Source organism: Talaromyces rugulosus, chromosome I (genome assembly GCF_013368755.1).
Source record: "Talaromyces rugulosus chromosome I, complete sequence".
Lineage (NCBI taxonomy): Eukaryota > Fungi > Ascomycota > Eurotiomycetes > Eurotiales > Trichocomaceae > Talaromyces > Talaromyces rugulosus.
The window spans coordinates 5,182,429-5,197,442 of NC_049561.1; the positions used below are offsets into that span (position 1 = coordinate 5,182,429).

Genomic DNA, 15,014 nt, shown 5'->3' on the forward strand with positions numbered 1-15,014 from the left:
TTGGGTGTTCCTAGGCATGGCATTAGGGTTAGGGTTAGGGTTCCGTTTGTCAACACTGAACTCCACCTATGTGGAAGGTACATATCAATTGATGTGTAGTCTTTTTCAGCACAGTGGAAAGTAATCCATAATTATATGTAATAAAAAACCTGTGCTATTAATTAGTGATTATGAGTCAACTGCACTGGCTTATAGTTTTCAATGTCAGGCAAATGCAACATCTGGACCGCATATAAATATATATGCATGTACTTTTCACTTCTCGCGGCTGGCTCAGAGTTGACATCTGTGCAATGCTACTAACATTGAAGACCCTTCAATTTTGCCCACGAATAGGTATTGGGCTATGAATTTAGCATACTGGAGTCCGTATTTTCTCCTTTTCTTTCCAATATTCAAAAATTTAACACTTTTACGAGGTTAGGGTACTCCGCTGAAGGATAAGTTAAAGGTAGAATGGTATAGTAGTAAATGCATGTATTATTAGCCCATAACCCATAAGGCTTTCTAACAACGATAGTTTTTTAATCTACCAGCTTGATTTTTTTTATGTTCGCAATATGGTGAGTTTGCACTGTTTGGTCTCTCCGCTGCTGAGTGGGGCCCCGGAAAGAAGATTGTCGTATGCAGCCAATCGGAGGCGGTTGTTGGATAACCAGGCAACGACCTGAAGCCGCACGGGGGCCAAGTTTCTTCTCTGTTGGCTGTTGCTGTTGCTTCGCCTCCCTGGGACCTTTTGGTCGCAATTAAATTTTCCAGATCGCAAAGGAACATGCGCCATTCTACGCTTTTATTATTATCAGTGCCGCGATTCGGCTGAGACTCGAGGCCACGCGCCTCTGCAGAGCAACCTCCTGGAACTCAGACAACGGGCATCCATCCCCAGACGAATAATCGACCCGCGCATCGCGCATCCTGTTTCGCCTTTTTTCCCCAGCTACATTATATTTTATCTCGCTGATAATCTAGCTGGAGAATCGCGAAAGAACGGCCCATTGGATGCTATCATGATCTCGAACCGGTTACGGAAATGGGCGAGGAACGCAGTGGTTGGCGTGTTCTCGGTACTTCTGCTGTGGACAACATACAAGCATTATAATTATGACCAGTATTACCTGTCGTCGGGTGACCGAGCCTTGAACCGGATGAATCTCAGTATGTGAACTCTCAGATTGTGTTTTGGGTGCTGGTTGTTTCTCGCTGGACTTGAGTGAGTATCATGCTGATTGACGGAATAGCACAATTTGAGTTACCGACGTCCAATCTGACCACCGGTCGGGCAAACGCTACTCTCATATCCCTCGTGCGCAACGAAGAATTGGGAGGCATTATAAGATCCATGAGGCAGCTGGAGATGTCATGGAACAATAAATACAACTACCCCTGGATTTTCTTCAACGATGTCCCTTTCACCGAGGAGTTCAAGAAGCGAACCCAGGCAGAGACCAAGGCACAGTGCCATTACGGTAGGTCTTGTAGCCGGCATATTCGTTACCGATATCTAACGGGCAACATTAGCATTGATTCCGAAAGAACACTGGGAAATCCCTGAATGGATCGATGACGATCAGCTCAAACAGGGTATCGCCGAACAGAAGAAGAAAGGAATCAAATACGCATCGTCCATAAGTTATCATCAAATGTGTCGATGGAACTCGGGGTTTTTCTACAAGCACCCAATTTTGGACAACTACAAGTATTATTGGCGGGTTGAGCCTGACATCAAGTAAGTCCGTCTGCCTGCTTTCGGTGAGCTTCGTTCTGACCGGGTTGGGGCTAGATATTTCTGCGACATTGACTATGATCTATTCCAATTCATGGCCGATCATAATAAGGTCTACGGCTTTACGATTAACATTTTCGATGACCCGTTCTCGGTCAAGTCACTTTGGCCGACCTCCATGGCCTTCTTGAAATCTCATCCCGACTACCTTAGCACCGACAATTCCATGACATGGTTAACAGATGATACTCTGCGCCCGGATAAAACACTTAGCGCAAATGGATACAGCACGTGCCATTTCTGGAGCAACTTTGAAATCGCCGACCTTGATTTCTGGCGAGGGGAGAAATACCAAAAATACTTCGACCATCTAGATCAATCAGGCGGCTTCTTCTATGAGCGGTGGGGAGATGCTCCCGTCCATAGCGTTGCCTTGGGTCTTTTTGCGGATAATTCGCAGATTCACTGGTAAGGGTTTCCTCTGTTTCCCTCTTCGAAGCGTTTCTTTCTGATCATAATCCTTGTTTCCAGGTTCCGAGATATCGGATACGAGCATCCTCCTTATAGCAATTGCCCAGACTTGCCAAACTGCCAAAACTGCAAACCAAACGTATTTGCTAGCGGTCGGGTTCTGAAAGAAGATTGCCGAGTGACCTGGTTTAAACAGGTATGCGAAAGCCGCACGCAACATGGTGGAATGAGCCCCGAGGAAAACGAGATCTGCCGCCAATCGGCAAATTTTTCGTCAATAATATAGCGTCTATACATACGTGTTCATTACAATAGCATAGGGTTGGCGTTTGTTCGGATTTGGATATGGCATTGTTTGAATTAGACTAATCGATAGACCGCCCAACTACGTTGACAATTACAGGGCATACGCACATACTATTATAGAAGTTGGAACTAGTTTAGTTTCAATGGCATGAAATGAATAATTTAGAGTTTGTTCAGAGTAATCATCTTTTTTTGTTCGGTGCTGTTCAGTAATCAGAAATCTCCAAAGCCTCGGCGTGCAAATGTTATCAGGCCCATGGTACCCCGAAACATTGGAGTTGATGGCCAGCAAAACTTGAACAATGAATACATGTTCACTTCCTCATTACACAATATTTCAACAATACCCCTACCTAGCAAGGCCCTTTCCGATGGCAGTCGTGTTAGACACATGCATTGTCGTCTCCATCTGCTCGCCATCCTTCAGCATACCAACCTCGCTAAGATACCGTCGCAACCCGTCGTCACCTTCTTGATGCGCGACTCCTCCCTTGTTGATCAACTGCACCGAGTCTCTCAAGAAAAGCTCATAAAACCCAGTCGCAAACAGCGTGGCAGGAATGTTCACCAAGAGCGAAATCCAGCAGTACGATTTGTACGAAAACGCTTCACGACCATAGAAGATGGCTGCCACAATCCGACAGCCCAGATCCCTGGCCATGTTTGTCGAGATGGTTATATCCGCAAACCCCCAGACCATGGCACCGTAGCCAACGCCGATGACGATCGGGACGGTTGTGGGCGAGACGAATGGGTTCGCGGGGTCGATGCAAGACCAGATGACGAGGCCCTATAATGTGTTTGTTAATATCGCCTCGAAGAAGATGAGTAATACCAAGGGGATCACGTACAATGAAACTGTCGACGAAGAACTCGATCCTAGATAGCATCGATAAGTATGATATTCTGATTTCCTTTCTATACGGGAAAAAAGACTCACATGAATAGATATCCGAGGCTCTGATTTTCCAACGGAAACGATGCAAATATAGATGCAGGCCCCGATCCGGAAACTAGAGGTACACCTGCTGTCATGGCAGCTGCTTCAAACTCGAGGATCTGTTGTCGATACATCCCCATGACTAGGAGGCCGGCCATGAATGAACCAAATGTCTGGGATAGGATGTCTGATCATCTATCAGTTTCTACCTCCGTGGCCCTTGTTGAAAGGGGCAATGCTCACAGTGAGGGACCTTCTTCCAGGGAAATCCTTGCCTATACAGTTGTTCCATGTCTCAACGTTCTGTTCCTGAAATTACGGATGCAACGGGACTCACCAAACAGCCAAAGATATGGTCACGGCGGGATTAAAATGACCTCCGGATGTTGGGCCGGCAATGACAATGGCAAACATGATACCCATGGCAAATGCCAGACCAATTTGGAAGAAACTGCTGTACACCGTCACAGGTGGCTCCTGAGTGGAGGCATGGATCAAGAACCCAGCGACAGAGGCCAGCCCCGGGAAACTGTGAAAGCATGTCTTAGTCATTCGATGTCTCTCTCACTGAAAAGTCTACTCTTATGTTGATGTGAAGAAATTGATGATGAGGAATGTGCTGAGCGAAGCTAACTCACACGTAAAGAAACACGCCTGTGGCTTCGCCGACGCATTCCCTCAGCCATCTTGGTCGCCGCCGCTCGAATGCCAGAACACGACCGGAAACGGGCTTATGCTGGGCAACATGCCTAGTTGCATGTCGTTTGAGGGCTTCTGAAACCCCGATCTCAATGTCGGCCGTCTCTAAACGATGCAATTCGTTGATAGTTGACATTTTGTTTAAGGCATCCAAATTCTCCAAGGATGAGAAAATATGAACAGAATAAGGAGTAAGCAAACATCCGAGTCTGAAGCGGCAAAACCTAGTATTTATGCACAAAAAGTACTACTAATATTTATTTTATCTAGATTTTCGATATACATATCCCGTACGATCAGTGGCTGAGCCGCTCTTTTGTTCGTTCAAGCCATTCCGTCCAGGACCGGGAAAAGATGCCAAATTGTTGGCACTTGTATTAAAAAAACAGCCGTCTATAATGCCGTGTTATCGAAGCCACGCGAGATACTTACTACATGAGGTTAACACTTTGAAATCCGGTCACACTGGCCCCAGCTAGTTGGCCCTGTCTGCCACCACTACCTGATCCAAGAATTGAGGAGGCTCAGCTTTTGTGTTGTTGGGCACTAAGTCGAGGATCGCCAATCACCAGCAATAAAAGTCTCTATTTGTCCATGATCTTCTTCCCCAGATTTTCCCCCAGATTCCTCCCTACCGTTTTCGATGTGGAGAAGGAAACCCAACAATCGAGTTTTACCAACCGGCCCCTACGCATCCATATTATTTCACCAGGACACTGTCAAGGATGTAGGCGACATAGAGATAGCTTCATGTACTTTTCGGAGTTAACACCAAAACCGAGATAGGCCCTTCGGCGCCGTTGGCTGAAACCCTCCAAAGTTTGTCACCGTGTCCTGCACCACGAGCGAAAAAGGAAGGAGGAGTCGAACACGCATGACTAGTCCTCCAGCCACAAAAGTCAAAACCTGTATACACCAGGACTGATTAAACCAAGATAGGCTTTTGTGATTGGCGGAATCTGCTGGGGTAAACATCTCCTAGCGAATCTTCCCCAGGATCGAAAAGCCGGAGACGTCCGGCCTTCCGCACTAGTCCATAGCACCTTGGGCTAGAACACTGGATGAAATTTTGAAATCCTGACAGCTTCTTTTCACTAACTGGATGCCACCATTGGGCCAATCAAGGGGTTTAAGAGAAGTCTTTGGCCGAGGCAAATCTCGGATCTCAGCAAGTTAATAGCCGGTGAGCCTAACTTGCTATGCGCATGTTTTTGACAATGAAGCAGGGTTTGGCTGGGAACTGTCGTAACCACAACCAATCGTCTTACCCGATTATAGGCCAATGTTCCTTTGTTCTCTGATGTCTCACTATGGCTGAATGGTCTTGGAACGCTACCTAGTATGTAAAGTGATCCTGTCAATGGAGGCTATTAGCCCGGCATAGTCTGTCGCCTTTGTGAAGTAATCCGTAAATTTGCCAAGTAAAATTGAAACCAATAAATTGATTTATTTTGTAACAAAGAATAGGTCTATAAATTATGTAGGGATTTAAATGACCGTGAGATCGGATGCTAATAATACAAATAGAAATGCAGAATGGAGTTTTATAATCTTTCTCAAAAAGATCAAGGTCGGTGATTGCATTTTATTTATCCAAAGCTTGTGCTTGACACTGCAATTAATGTATTAGTAAAGTCGACTTTCCAACAACGAAGAAAATATGAAGAGAAAAGAAGAAACTTACCATTTGCCAATACATTCCTCTCCGCCTCAACAAGTCTTCGTGGCCTCCCTTTTCAATCAACCGACTCCCCGTGCCACGCTCACTTTCGCCAAACACATAGATAGTATCTGCTTTCTGGATCGTGGCGAGTCTGTGCGCCACGGCGATAATAGTCATGCTCCTCTTGGAAGCCAACCGATCCAAAGCGGCCTGGACGAGTTTCTCAGACTGAGAGTCGAGACTAGACGTTGCCTCGTCTAGAAGAAGCAATGATGGTGAGCGTAACAAAGCGCGAGCGATACAGAGACGCTGCTTTTGGCCGCCACTCAATGCAGTTTGGGTCTGAGAACCGAGCTGAGTGTTGTAGCCGTCAGGGAGGGAGGTGATGAAATCGTGGATTTCGGCATCACGGCATGCTTGCTCCATTCGCCCCTCCAAATCGTCTTTTTCTTCGGACGATGATGATGCTGGCAAGGATATGCCTAAAAGAAGGTTTTCGCGGATAGATCCATCAAATAACCGCGGCTCCTGTGCGACGAGAGACACATGTCTTCGATATGATGCCACGTCGAGGTCCTCGAGAGGCGTACCATTGAAGGAAATATCCCCGGCGACAGGGTCGTAAAATCGCTCCAAGAGAGATATAATAGTTGTCTTACCGCACCCTGATGGTCCAACGAAGGCGACAAAGTGGCCGGACGGAATCGAGAGAGACAGGGAATGGAAAATCGGCACGTCTCGTGTGGGATATTTGAATGCTACATTGGTCATATCGATGCTTGCACCAGCTTCCGCTCCAGTCTTGCGAGGGATATCTTTCAGCGGAGCTTTTCCCCCCTTCGACGAATCCGCTTTCTGCTTAGAAACAAGAGACCGAAGTTTGAACATTCGATCAGCGCTACCAGTGGCTTGGCCAAAGATGGGCGCAAGACTGAATGCTTGACCGGCGGCTTGCCCACCTTGCACAACAGCGATGTAGATGACAAAGAAATGTAGCGGGTCGTAGGTAAGACTGGCTAGGAGTTGTCCACCATACCAGAACGTCAATGCCATGGCACAAAGCTCAACACTATCCGACAAAGCAAATATGAGAGTTGCGTGGCTGGCTTTGCGAAATGCTCGCTTGATCTGATCCTTGACTAGAGTGTCAAATCGGTGAATAATGTAGTCTTCCATGGTGAGCGAAGACACAGTACGAAAGGCACCGATAGCTTCCGTTGCAAATTGACTACTCTCCGAGAATACCGCAGCATTCATGGCATCGAACTTAACCTCATGCCTGATACGTAAGAACGCCGCGACGAACATAACAGGTAAAGCGGCTAGCAGAGCAACGAGCGATAGTTTCCAGCCAAAGGAGAAGGAGATGGCCACGCATCCGATCAAATTCCAGATACTGATTAGAGGGAAAGCGCCATGTACGCTGAAAGCTTCCTGGACTTGTTTTGGATCAGTAGTCAGTTGAGACATGAGCGATCCGGAGGAGTTATTTTCGGCGTCGTGGAAGGAAACAGGCTGAGTGAGGATGTTCCGATAGTACTGTTTTCGGTAGACGGATGAAACTCTCTAGGAATAAGGTTAGCCCCGTTTTTGATGGTGGAATATGGGAAATTGACGTACAGCAGAGAGAGAGGTCGACGTAAATCCGAGGACGGCATAGCAGACTCCAACTACCAAGGCGAGGACGAAGAACATCAGCGACCAGAAATTACGAGAAGATGTCAACTTTTCGCCAGTGTACTGGAAAACTTGAATGAGCTGGGCGAAGAACCAGCTCTGAAGGGCATACGACGCTGTTTATTCCACGAACAACAGTTAGATGTGGCTCATTAGGCAGAGGATTGATTCAAAATCACATACCACCGGCGCCCATAGCAGCGATCAATAGAGGGATCCAAAGAAACCAAAGAGAACTTTGCTCGCCAACAATCTTCGCTAAAACTAGATAGTCAGTTTTTCCCTTCTTTGGTTTCTGCGTCTCTTCATCGTCGTATTCAAAGGCGCGGTTTTTGTCCATTGGATCTTCTGCTTCGAAAACCTCGTCAACCCCTTCGGATTCGGTATCACTAGACTCGGAATTGATTTTCTGGGCGTTAACAAGGTTAAAATAGAGACCGTCTTCAATGGCCATCAATTCCTCATGGTTTCCCTCTTCTTTTTTTGATCCGCTCTGGAGAACGATGATGCGATCGGCCTTGCGGATTGTCGACAGTCGGTGTGCGATCATAATAGTGGTACGCGTTGCTGCTACTCTGTCAAGTGCCTCTTGCACAATCTTTTCACCGCGCACGTCGATGGAACTTGTGGCTTCATCTAGTATCAGAATAGTCGGCCGTTTGACGATACTTCGGGCAATAGCGAGACGCTGACGCTGTCCTCCACTGAGTTTGATACCACCCTCGCCTACCATTGTGTCATAGCCCTATCCGTGTTAGTTTTATGGCGGAAATTTTTATACATTAAAAGGAGATAACGGTTTACCTTGGGCAGCCGCTCGATGAACTCGTCAGCAAAGGCCTCTTTGCAGGCTCCTTTAATCAAATCACGCTTGACATCCTCCGTCTCATTCTCCCACTGAGACCCAATGAGCCCAAGGGAGATGTTGCCATAGATGGTGTCGTTGAAAAGGAACGGTTCTTGCTGGACGAGACCTATCTGCGTGCGCCACCATTTGACATCAATTTCGTTGAGGTTGTGACCATCAATGAGGATGGACCCGGTATTCTGGATGGGTTTTTGATTGACATCGATCGTCGTTTGAGACTCAATTATGCTCTCGTCTAATTTTTCGGTAGTTTCCTGTAGCAGAGAATTGTCTAACTGATACCATCTCTCCGTTAAACCGACAATTGTACTCTTTCCGCATCCAGACGGCCCAACAAGGGCGGTTGTTTTGCCCTTCTCAAACGTGATATTCAATCCCTTCAAGATTTGGACGTGACTTCTGGTCGGATACGCAAATTTGACGTCTTTGAACTCGATATCAGCGTGCGCGGAGACCTCGGGATCTTTCAGACCGCCAAGGGCGATGCGTTCGGAATCGATGATCTTGAAAAAGCCACTGGCAGCAGTGACTGCTTTGGTTAATTGCATGACGGGAAGGACAATGCTGCCCATGATTGTACCGACGATGAGAACGGAGAAGAAGACTCTGGCTTAACGGTTAATATTTGCCGAGCATGAAAGTAGGGGTGGAAAGGAAATACGTACGTGATGACAGCGTTGATATTGTGAATCATGCCTTTTTGGTAGAGGTCCAACCCAAGCCAAAAGCTCAGTGCATAGTTTGCAGGTATGGCGAACATACCCATTCCCAGCTGCCAACTCATAGCCCAAACCATGTCTGCATTCCGTTGGCGCGAAATGTCAACCCAGTGGAAATAATTTTCTGACAGGGCGCTTTCAGCGCCCAGGGAGAAAACAGTTCGAATTGAACCGAAGATATCTGACGCAATGGAGGCATGTTTCTCATCCGCTTCGGAGCTCTCTTTCTGGCCCTTCAGGAGAAAGGGAACTCCGATGGAATACACGACGACCATAAACACCAGCGACGAGGTGGCTGCCAGGGTCAAAGCCCATGAATATTTGAAGGCAACTGCATAAGCGGAAATGAGGAGGCCGATAGACTGAAAGAGAATAGCTAGTCTGTCGGCGATGCTGCTCTGGATGATGTTGGAGGAAGAAGTAATGGTATTTGATACCGTGCCAGTGGAAACTTCGTCGAGTAGGCTAATGGGCAGCGAGAAGACGGCTCTCATATAAGCGAGACGCAGGTTTGCGGTAACTCGGAGTCCTGCCATTCGAAAGCAAAACTAGGGAAGTTCGTATTAGCTTCTCGACCTTCTTCCAGGCTAATTGACGTTACGCCTTAAGGGAATTCAAACTCACCATGGCAATATAAGTGAGCACAAACTTGCCGATGAACAAGTATACAATCAAAAGCCTGCGCTCAAGTCAGCCTGCATCCTGCCGTCGAATCCGAAGTATATACACACGCATTGTGGTTTGTCTGGCGCTTAAACTCATCTTCAGTCGTTTGATTTCCCGGTGTGAAGTATCCGCTGAATCCACCGACGAGATTGCCAAAGACGATATTCATCAATGGAAGAACCTGGTTTTGCATTGATCAGCACAAGAAAGGTTGAGCCTCTGAATAGACACGTACCACACCGGATCCCAACGAACAAAGGGTAGCAACCCCGAAGACGACAAAGTCGACCCTCGATCCATGTTTGAGCACTCTCTGTGATTTTTGTTAGGCTAGCGCCTACTTCCGATAGGCTGCTATTTGCCCAGTTTCGACAAAAGACGACTAATGGCTCACCACAAGGTCTCCAAAGTTCTGTTTGGTCGCCGTCTCGCCATCTTTACTCTCCTCACTGGTTTCTTTTTTTGGCGATGCAGAAGAGTTGGAATTCGGACGTTGATCGGCGGCTGCTATGGTCGCTGAATTCACTGAAGTTGCATCGGCGCGTTCTTGCGACAGGCCGAAGGGGCTCTCATCCCCCATGCTGGGTGAAGAATTAACCCGTAAGATATGAAAATACGTATATACACAATATGGAAATAACCAAAAGTATATACGGTTTACATTGTTGAGCCAACACCCGTGTAGTTATAAGAAAGAAATAAACAGTTTAATGATTATACCAATTGATGATGCTCACCAAGACTAAGTTTTGGGGCCATCTTGGCTTCTAGGCTGTTTGGCGCGTTTGACACCTCTAGCACCACAGCCCACCCTAGGCAGCAAAGGCAATGTAAAATTGAAAGTCGCTGGTTGGCTGGTGTCGCTGGATTCCTGCAGGCTCCTCGCACAATCTTGAGTCACGCTTACCAGACTCATCCAAGCGTGATCTGTCTAGGGGTTGAGTGAAGCGAGGCGGATACCTCGGAGCGCTGCATATGCCTTAAATTGCCTAGTGGATTATCCCGTGGGAGACTCACATCACATCATGATCCAGCATTAATTAATTGTTTTTTCTCGCATATCCCATGGCAAAATAAATCGTAACTACATACTTCATACAAGGCCAATCATCGCATTCCATGAAGCACGTCACTCCACATGCTCAACTCCGGCTTTGGCTCCCATGACCGCCTCTTCCACAGCAACATCGTTCTCCTCCAGTTCCACAACTTTGTCGCCAAAGGCCGCGGCAATTTCTTCCAAGGTTTTCTGTTTCGTCTCTCTGTGTTGAAAAATTAGCAGGTGCTGATGAATCATATGGGGTTGAAGATTGAGAGGGCCACTCACGGGAAATATAAATAAGCAATGACCAAGAAGAAGGCGGTGCATACGACGAAGACGTAGTAATAGTTCTCGTGGATGTTGGCGAATGCGCTGGGACCGGCTTCGGTAACTGCGAGAGCAATCAGTCGTCACTCCTAGGTGATTTAAAGTAATGCGATGGATGTAATACTTGCTACATTCACAATGAAATGCGATGCCGCGGCGAGGCCCATGACTTTACTGCGCATTGACATTGGGAGTATCTCGGCGCCATAGAGCCAGGTTGTACTGTTCAGCATGCCATCTGCGATGTGTTAGCGATGAAAGATACTCTTCACGACGAGAAGAAAGACGGCTCATACAATAGCAAACCACAAACAAGTAGATTCCCAGAATGGCAAATCCTTTGCCAACACGGTTATCTGTGTTTTGGAATTCACGCTGCATGACGGCAGCGTAGATCTCAATGAGAATTATACCGCTGAGACCAGTGAGTATCATACTGTCAAAGTCAGTTAGAAGGGGTGGATAGTTAGATTGGAGAAAGGACCCTGCTCACTTTCGCCGACCCCATTGATCGGTGAGATACTTTGTTGTGATAGAGTTGGCCAAAAATGCCACAGTACCGTAGACTGCAGCAAGAGCGAGAATCATGTGGGAGCCGATACCAAGTGATTTATACAGGGTGGCTGCTGGGTTAGCTTTATTACAAATGAGAGTATAAACGACGGGTGCTTACTTTGGTAGTACTATAAAATCATTAGCAAGACAGCTCTGAATAAAGTATGGAAGGAGGTGAAATTACCTGAATAACATTCACCCCCGTTAGGGATGTCATCGTCTGCACCGCAATAGACGCGAAAGCTCGGCGCCGGAATAGCTTAAAGATCTCCTTGTACGAGGTGATCTCTCGCTGCATCTCATACTCAATCTGCGCTCTCATAAGAGCAAACTCACTATGCATCTGATGGGAATGTAGATCGCGTCGAATTTTCATAAACTCCCGGCGTGCCTCTTCTACTTTCCCATGGCGGATCAACTGACGCGGAGAATTTGGCATGAAGGTGGAAAGACCGATAAACATGATCACTCCCCAGGGTATTTGGATACCCAAGGGCAAGCGCCACTGCAGGGCTCCGGTGGGTGCGTAGCCGCATGCGAAGCCGATCCAGTTCGACATCATTGTTCCGAAGGAGATACCACAGCCAGATATACCACCAATCAACCCACGATGCTGGGGCGGGGAAATTTCCGAAAGGTAGATGGGCACTGTGGCAACCATACCCCTATTATCCGTTATAAGAAAATGTCTTTAAATCATTGGAATCTTCCCCTAAAAAAGAAGAGCCTACCCAACAGCAAAACCCGCGAGCGCTCGACCGGCTAGGAACATGCCGATATTGACCGAAGCCGTCTGAATGACGCAACCAATAGTAACGAAGATACACATGAGCTGCATAAATCGAATACGACCAAGACGGTCACCGATGGCAGTCTGAGTCAAGGCGCCAACGGCCTCGCCGGCAATATAGACAGACACAACTGCACCGGTGAGGCCATTTGACGGGTTTTGCATGTAATCAATCCAGCTTTGATGTGCGATTGCTATCATAGTTAGCTTTGCGTTTCACGCAGGTGAAGCTGAGAAAAACTGACTTGTCGTCGCAATGCCGGTATCGAAACCCTAGCCCTCTTTGTCAGTTATCTGATTGTCGACAAATGCGTCGTATAAGGGTAACGTACGAAGAGAAAGGTCCCGATTGCCGCGAAGATGGCAATGCCAAACGTGTAAAGAAAATTGCTCGCCATCGTGCCACTCTATTCCTTTCCACAGTTATCCAGGATGCTCGCAGTTGCATGTGCGGTCAATAGCAATTGACAGAGATCCCGGATATTATAACTTGGGGTCGAGTAGTAGCTTCAATAGTGGAATCGGCACAAATCCGGGGTACAGCGGCTCCCGGCAATTGCTGATACGAGATTTGTTGGTCAGAGCGCATAGTATCTGTCAAATCTTTCAAGTTTCGCCTCACAATGCTGAGCCTGGAGCAAAAATCGTGCACCACTGGTCAGTTGTCACACAAGTTCTGTGGAGAAGCAGAACAGTGCGGGGAGGGGCGTGGGGGGCATCAAATGCCGGTGGTGGGGCGGATATGACATTTTTATTGGCTAGTCTTAGTCTTGGCGCAGAAATTTGGGGGGAGAAGAAAAACAAGAAGGTAAGCCGAGGCGAGAACTCTTCGGAGTATTAAGTGTTTGGCTCTTGGTCACGTCACAAAAGTCGAACCAGGGACCGGGATTAATAATTACTAGTCACTATCCCATAAAGACAACTAGTTTTTGCTCGGTGACTGATTGACCGAGACCAGCTGACACCTCGCGGCGCAAAGACGCGATTTGAGATTTGAGGGGAGTCGGTGGTTTTCCGAGTGGGTCTCGGAAAATCTCCGGGGGTCTGTTATACTCGGAAAACAAGCGACCATGACAGCTGTTAGAAGCAAGGTAGTCGGCTACTGATCTGTAGAATGTTGGGGTTTGTATTGCTAGCTAAGCATCATAATATACTGGGTAGTTGATACGTACACTTATCATTCCGAATCCCGCTTCTTCTCCCTGTACTGCGCTCTCAGCAAGGCTGCATCCTCGAATAGTCTTTCGGCATACCGTCCTTCGCCATCCACAGTCCATACTCCGGCATCATAAGAAGACCACCACACGTCATCTGTCCCCCGAGCAGCGTAGGCAAACTCGTGTGTTTCCATCATCTGGGATGCAATGATGGTGTAGATCTCGTCGACAATCGAGGAAGGGTGAGCGCGGAATGGACCGCACCAGTTTTCGCCATCCTCGTCTTCATCTTCGTCTTCGGCATCTTCAACCGCTTCCGCGCCTGGATCGCTCCAGCCAAGGTACTGATCGATAGCGACAACAAAAGGGACAACGTCTCCAAGAAGAGGGCGCGTTTGCATGCGGGTTATGTCTGTGAGTAAGATTGAGCGTGCCGAGGTCTGATCAACCGCAAAACACATCGAGTGCTGGTAGTTTGGTGGCAGTTCCTCCACCATGTTTCGGTAATGTGCAGCGATACTGTGCGGGTTCATGTCACTGAATTCATTGCGGTCATCCATCCAATGCAGTTTCCATCTGAGCCTTGCTTCATTGACGCCTTCGATGGTGCTGTAGAAGTCAAAGATAGACTCAATGATTGCATTCAGCCGTTTTTGGATATTAGACCATTCCTCGTCATCCTGTTCATAAGTAGTGCGGTAGAATACAAAGCCCCAATCGCCCGTTGAGTGGTAACGTTGCAGGTCTCTCATAAAATTTGGCGCCGTTATGGGTGGATTGAAATCCTCTTATTGATGATTAGTTAATCAAAATATAGGAAAATGCTCCCCTACAAGATTTCACGAAAGGAAAGTATCATACCCGGATCTATCCTTGACCGGTCAAACATGTCCTTGAATACTTCACCTTTGAATTCCGACCCGCAATGCGCTTCAAATCCTGCACGGAGAGCATCTTGTTGCTTTGCAAAAAATTAGCCGTCTACCAGACCGTCATTAATTAATGGAAAAGTGTACATCTTCAGTAAGATTTTCCCAGTCATCAACCGTAATGTCCATTGCTCGCTCCATGGTCCACCCCAAAGGTAACCATGACGGCTGACTGTCAAGGGTGTACTTGGGAGCTTCCGTCATATTTGCTCGGTATTCGATCGCCCGAGGGTCAATCATCATCCCTGGCTGTGAATTTACTAATTAGGAAAATGGTCTCCATAATATTGCAACTACTTCGATGGTGTTTCGCCTACCACGCAATCGTTCGGATTGATGGGAATAGACCCCAGAACTTGTTTCTGCCGAGACAAACGACCCATCTCAACAGAATTTGCGAGGATAATTGCTGCCAGAAAAAGTCTATGCCAAAGTACAAATATCCTCATAATTAAGCAACGTTTGTTTGTTTTTTAAGAAAT

General features: G+C 47.2%; 4 protein-coding genes across 4 annotated transcripts; 1 reads left to right on the forward strand and 3 right to left on the reverse strand.

Annotated features, from left to right (window-relative positions):
- Positions 1–560: 560 nt before the first annotated feature.
- TRUGW13939_01769 (uncharacterized protein) lies at positions 561–2,480 on the forward strand (the record flags this gene model as incomplete). The annotated part of the gene is made up of 6 exons (XM_035484967.1): positions 561–563; positions 804–1,155; positions 1,239–1,466; positions 1,519–1,726; positions 1,781–2,191; positions 2,255–2,480. 6 exons carry the CDS (start codon positions 561–563, stop codon positions 2,478–2,480), a joined length of 1,428 nt encoding a protein of 475 aa, XP_035340860.1.
- A 369-nt stretch (positions 2,481–2,849) lies between these two features.
- Positions 2,850–4,275, reverse strand: TRUGW13939_01770 (uncharacterized protein; the record flags this gene model as incomplete). The annotated part of the gene is made up of 6 exons (XM_035484968.1): positions 2,850–3,290; positions 3,352–3,379; positions 3,441–3,627; positions 3,684–3,715; positions 3,778–3,969; positions 4,079–4,275. The coding sequence occupies 6 exons, from the start codon at positions 4,273–4,275 to the stop codon at positions 2,850–2,852; spliced, it is 1,077 nt and encodes a 358-aa protein (XP_035340861.1).
- Positions 4,276–5,724: 1,449 nt separating this feature from the next.
- Positions 5,725–10,312, reverse strand: TRUGW13939_01771 (uncharacterized protein; the record flags this gene model as incomplete). The annotated part of the gene is made up of 10 exons (XM_035484969.1): positions 5,725–5,751; positions 5,824–7,368; positions 7,423–7,595; positions 7,663–8,224; positions 8,284–8,953; positions 9,013–9,614; positions 9,691–9,745; positions 9,798–9,913; positions 9,968–10,045; positions 10,127–10,312. 10 exons carry the CDS (start codon positions 10,310–10,312, stop codon positions 5,725–5,727), a joined length of 4,014 nt encoding a protein of 1,337 aa, XP_035340862.1.
- A 549-nt stretch (positions 10,313–10,861) lies between these two features.
- Positions 10,862–14,915, reverse strand: TRUGW13939_01772 (uncharacterized protein; the record flags this gene model as incomplete). Its single annotated transcript, XM_035484970.1, has 14 exons — positions 10,862–10,994; positions 11,060–11,165; positions 11,226–11,339; positions 11,398–11,537; positions 11,595–11,724; positions 11,775–11,784; positions 11,841–12,321; positions 12,388–12,640; positions 12,692–12,719; positions 13,370–13,490; positions 13,700–14,390; positions 14,465–14,564; positions 14,620–14,781; positions 14,850–14,915. The coding sequence occupies 14 exons, from the start codon at positions 14,913–14,915 to the stop codon at positions 10,862–10,864; spliced, it is 2,535 nt and encodes an 844-aa protein (XP_035340863.1).
- Between the last annotated feature and the right edge of the window lie 99 nt (positions 14,916–15,014).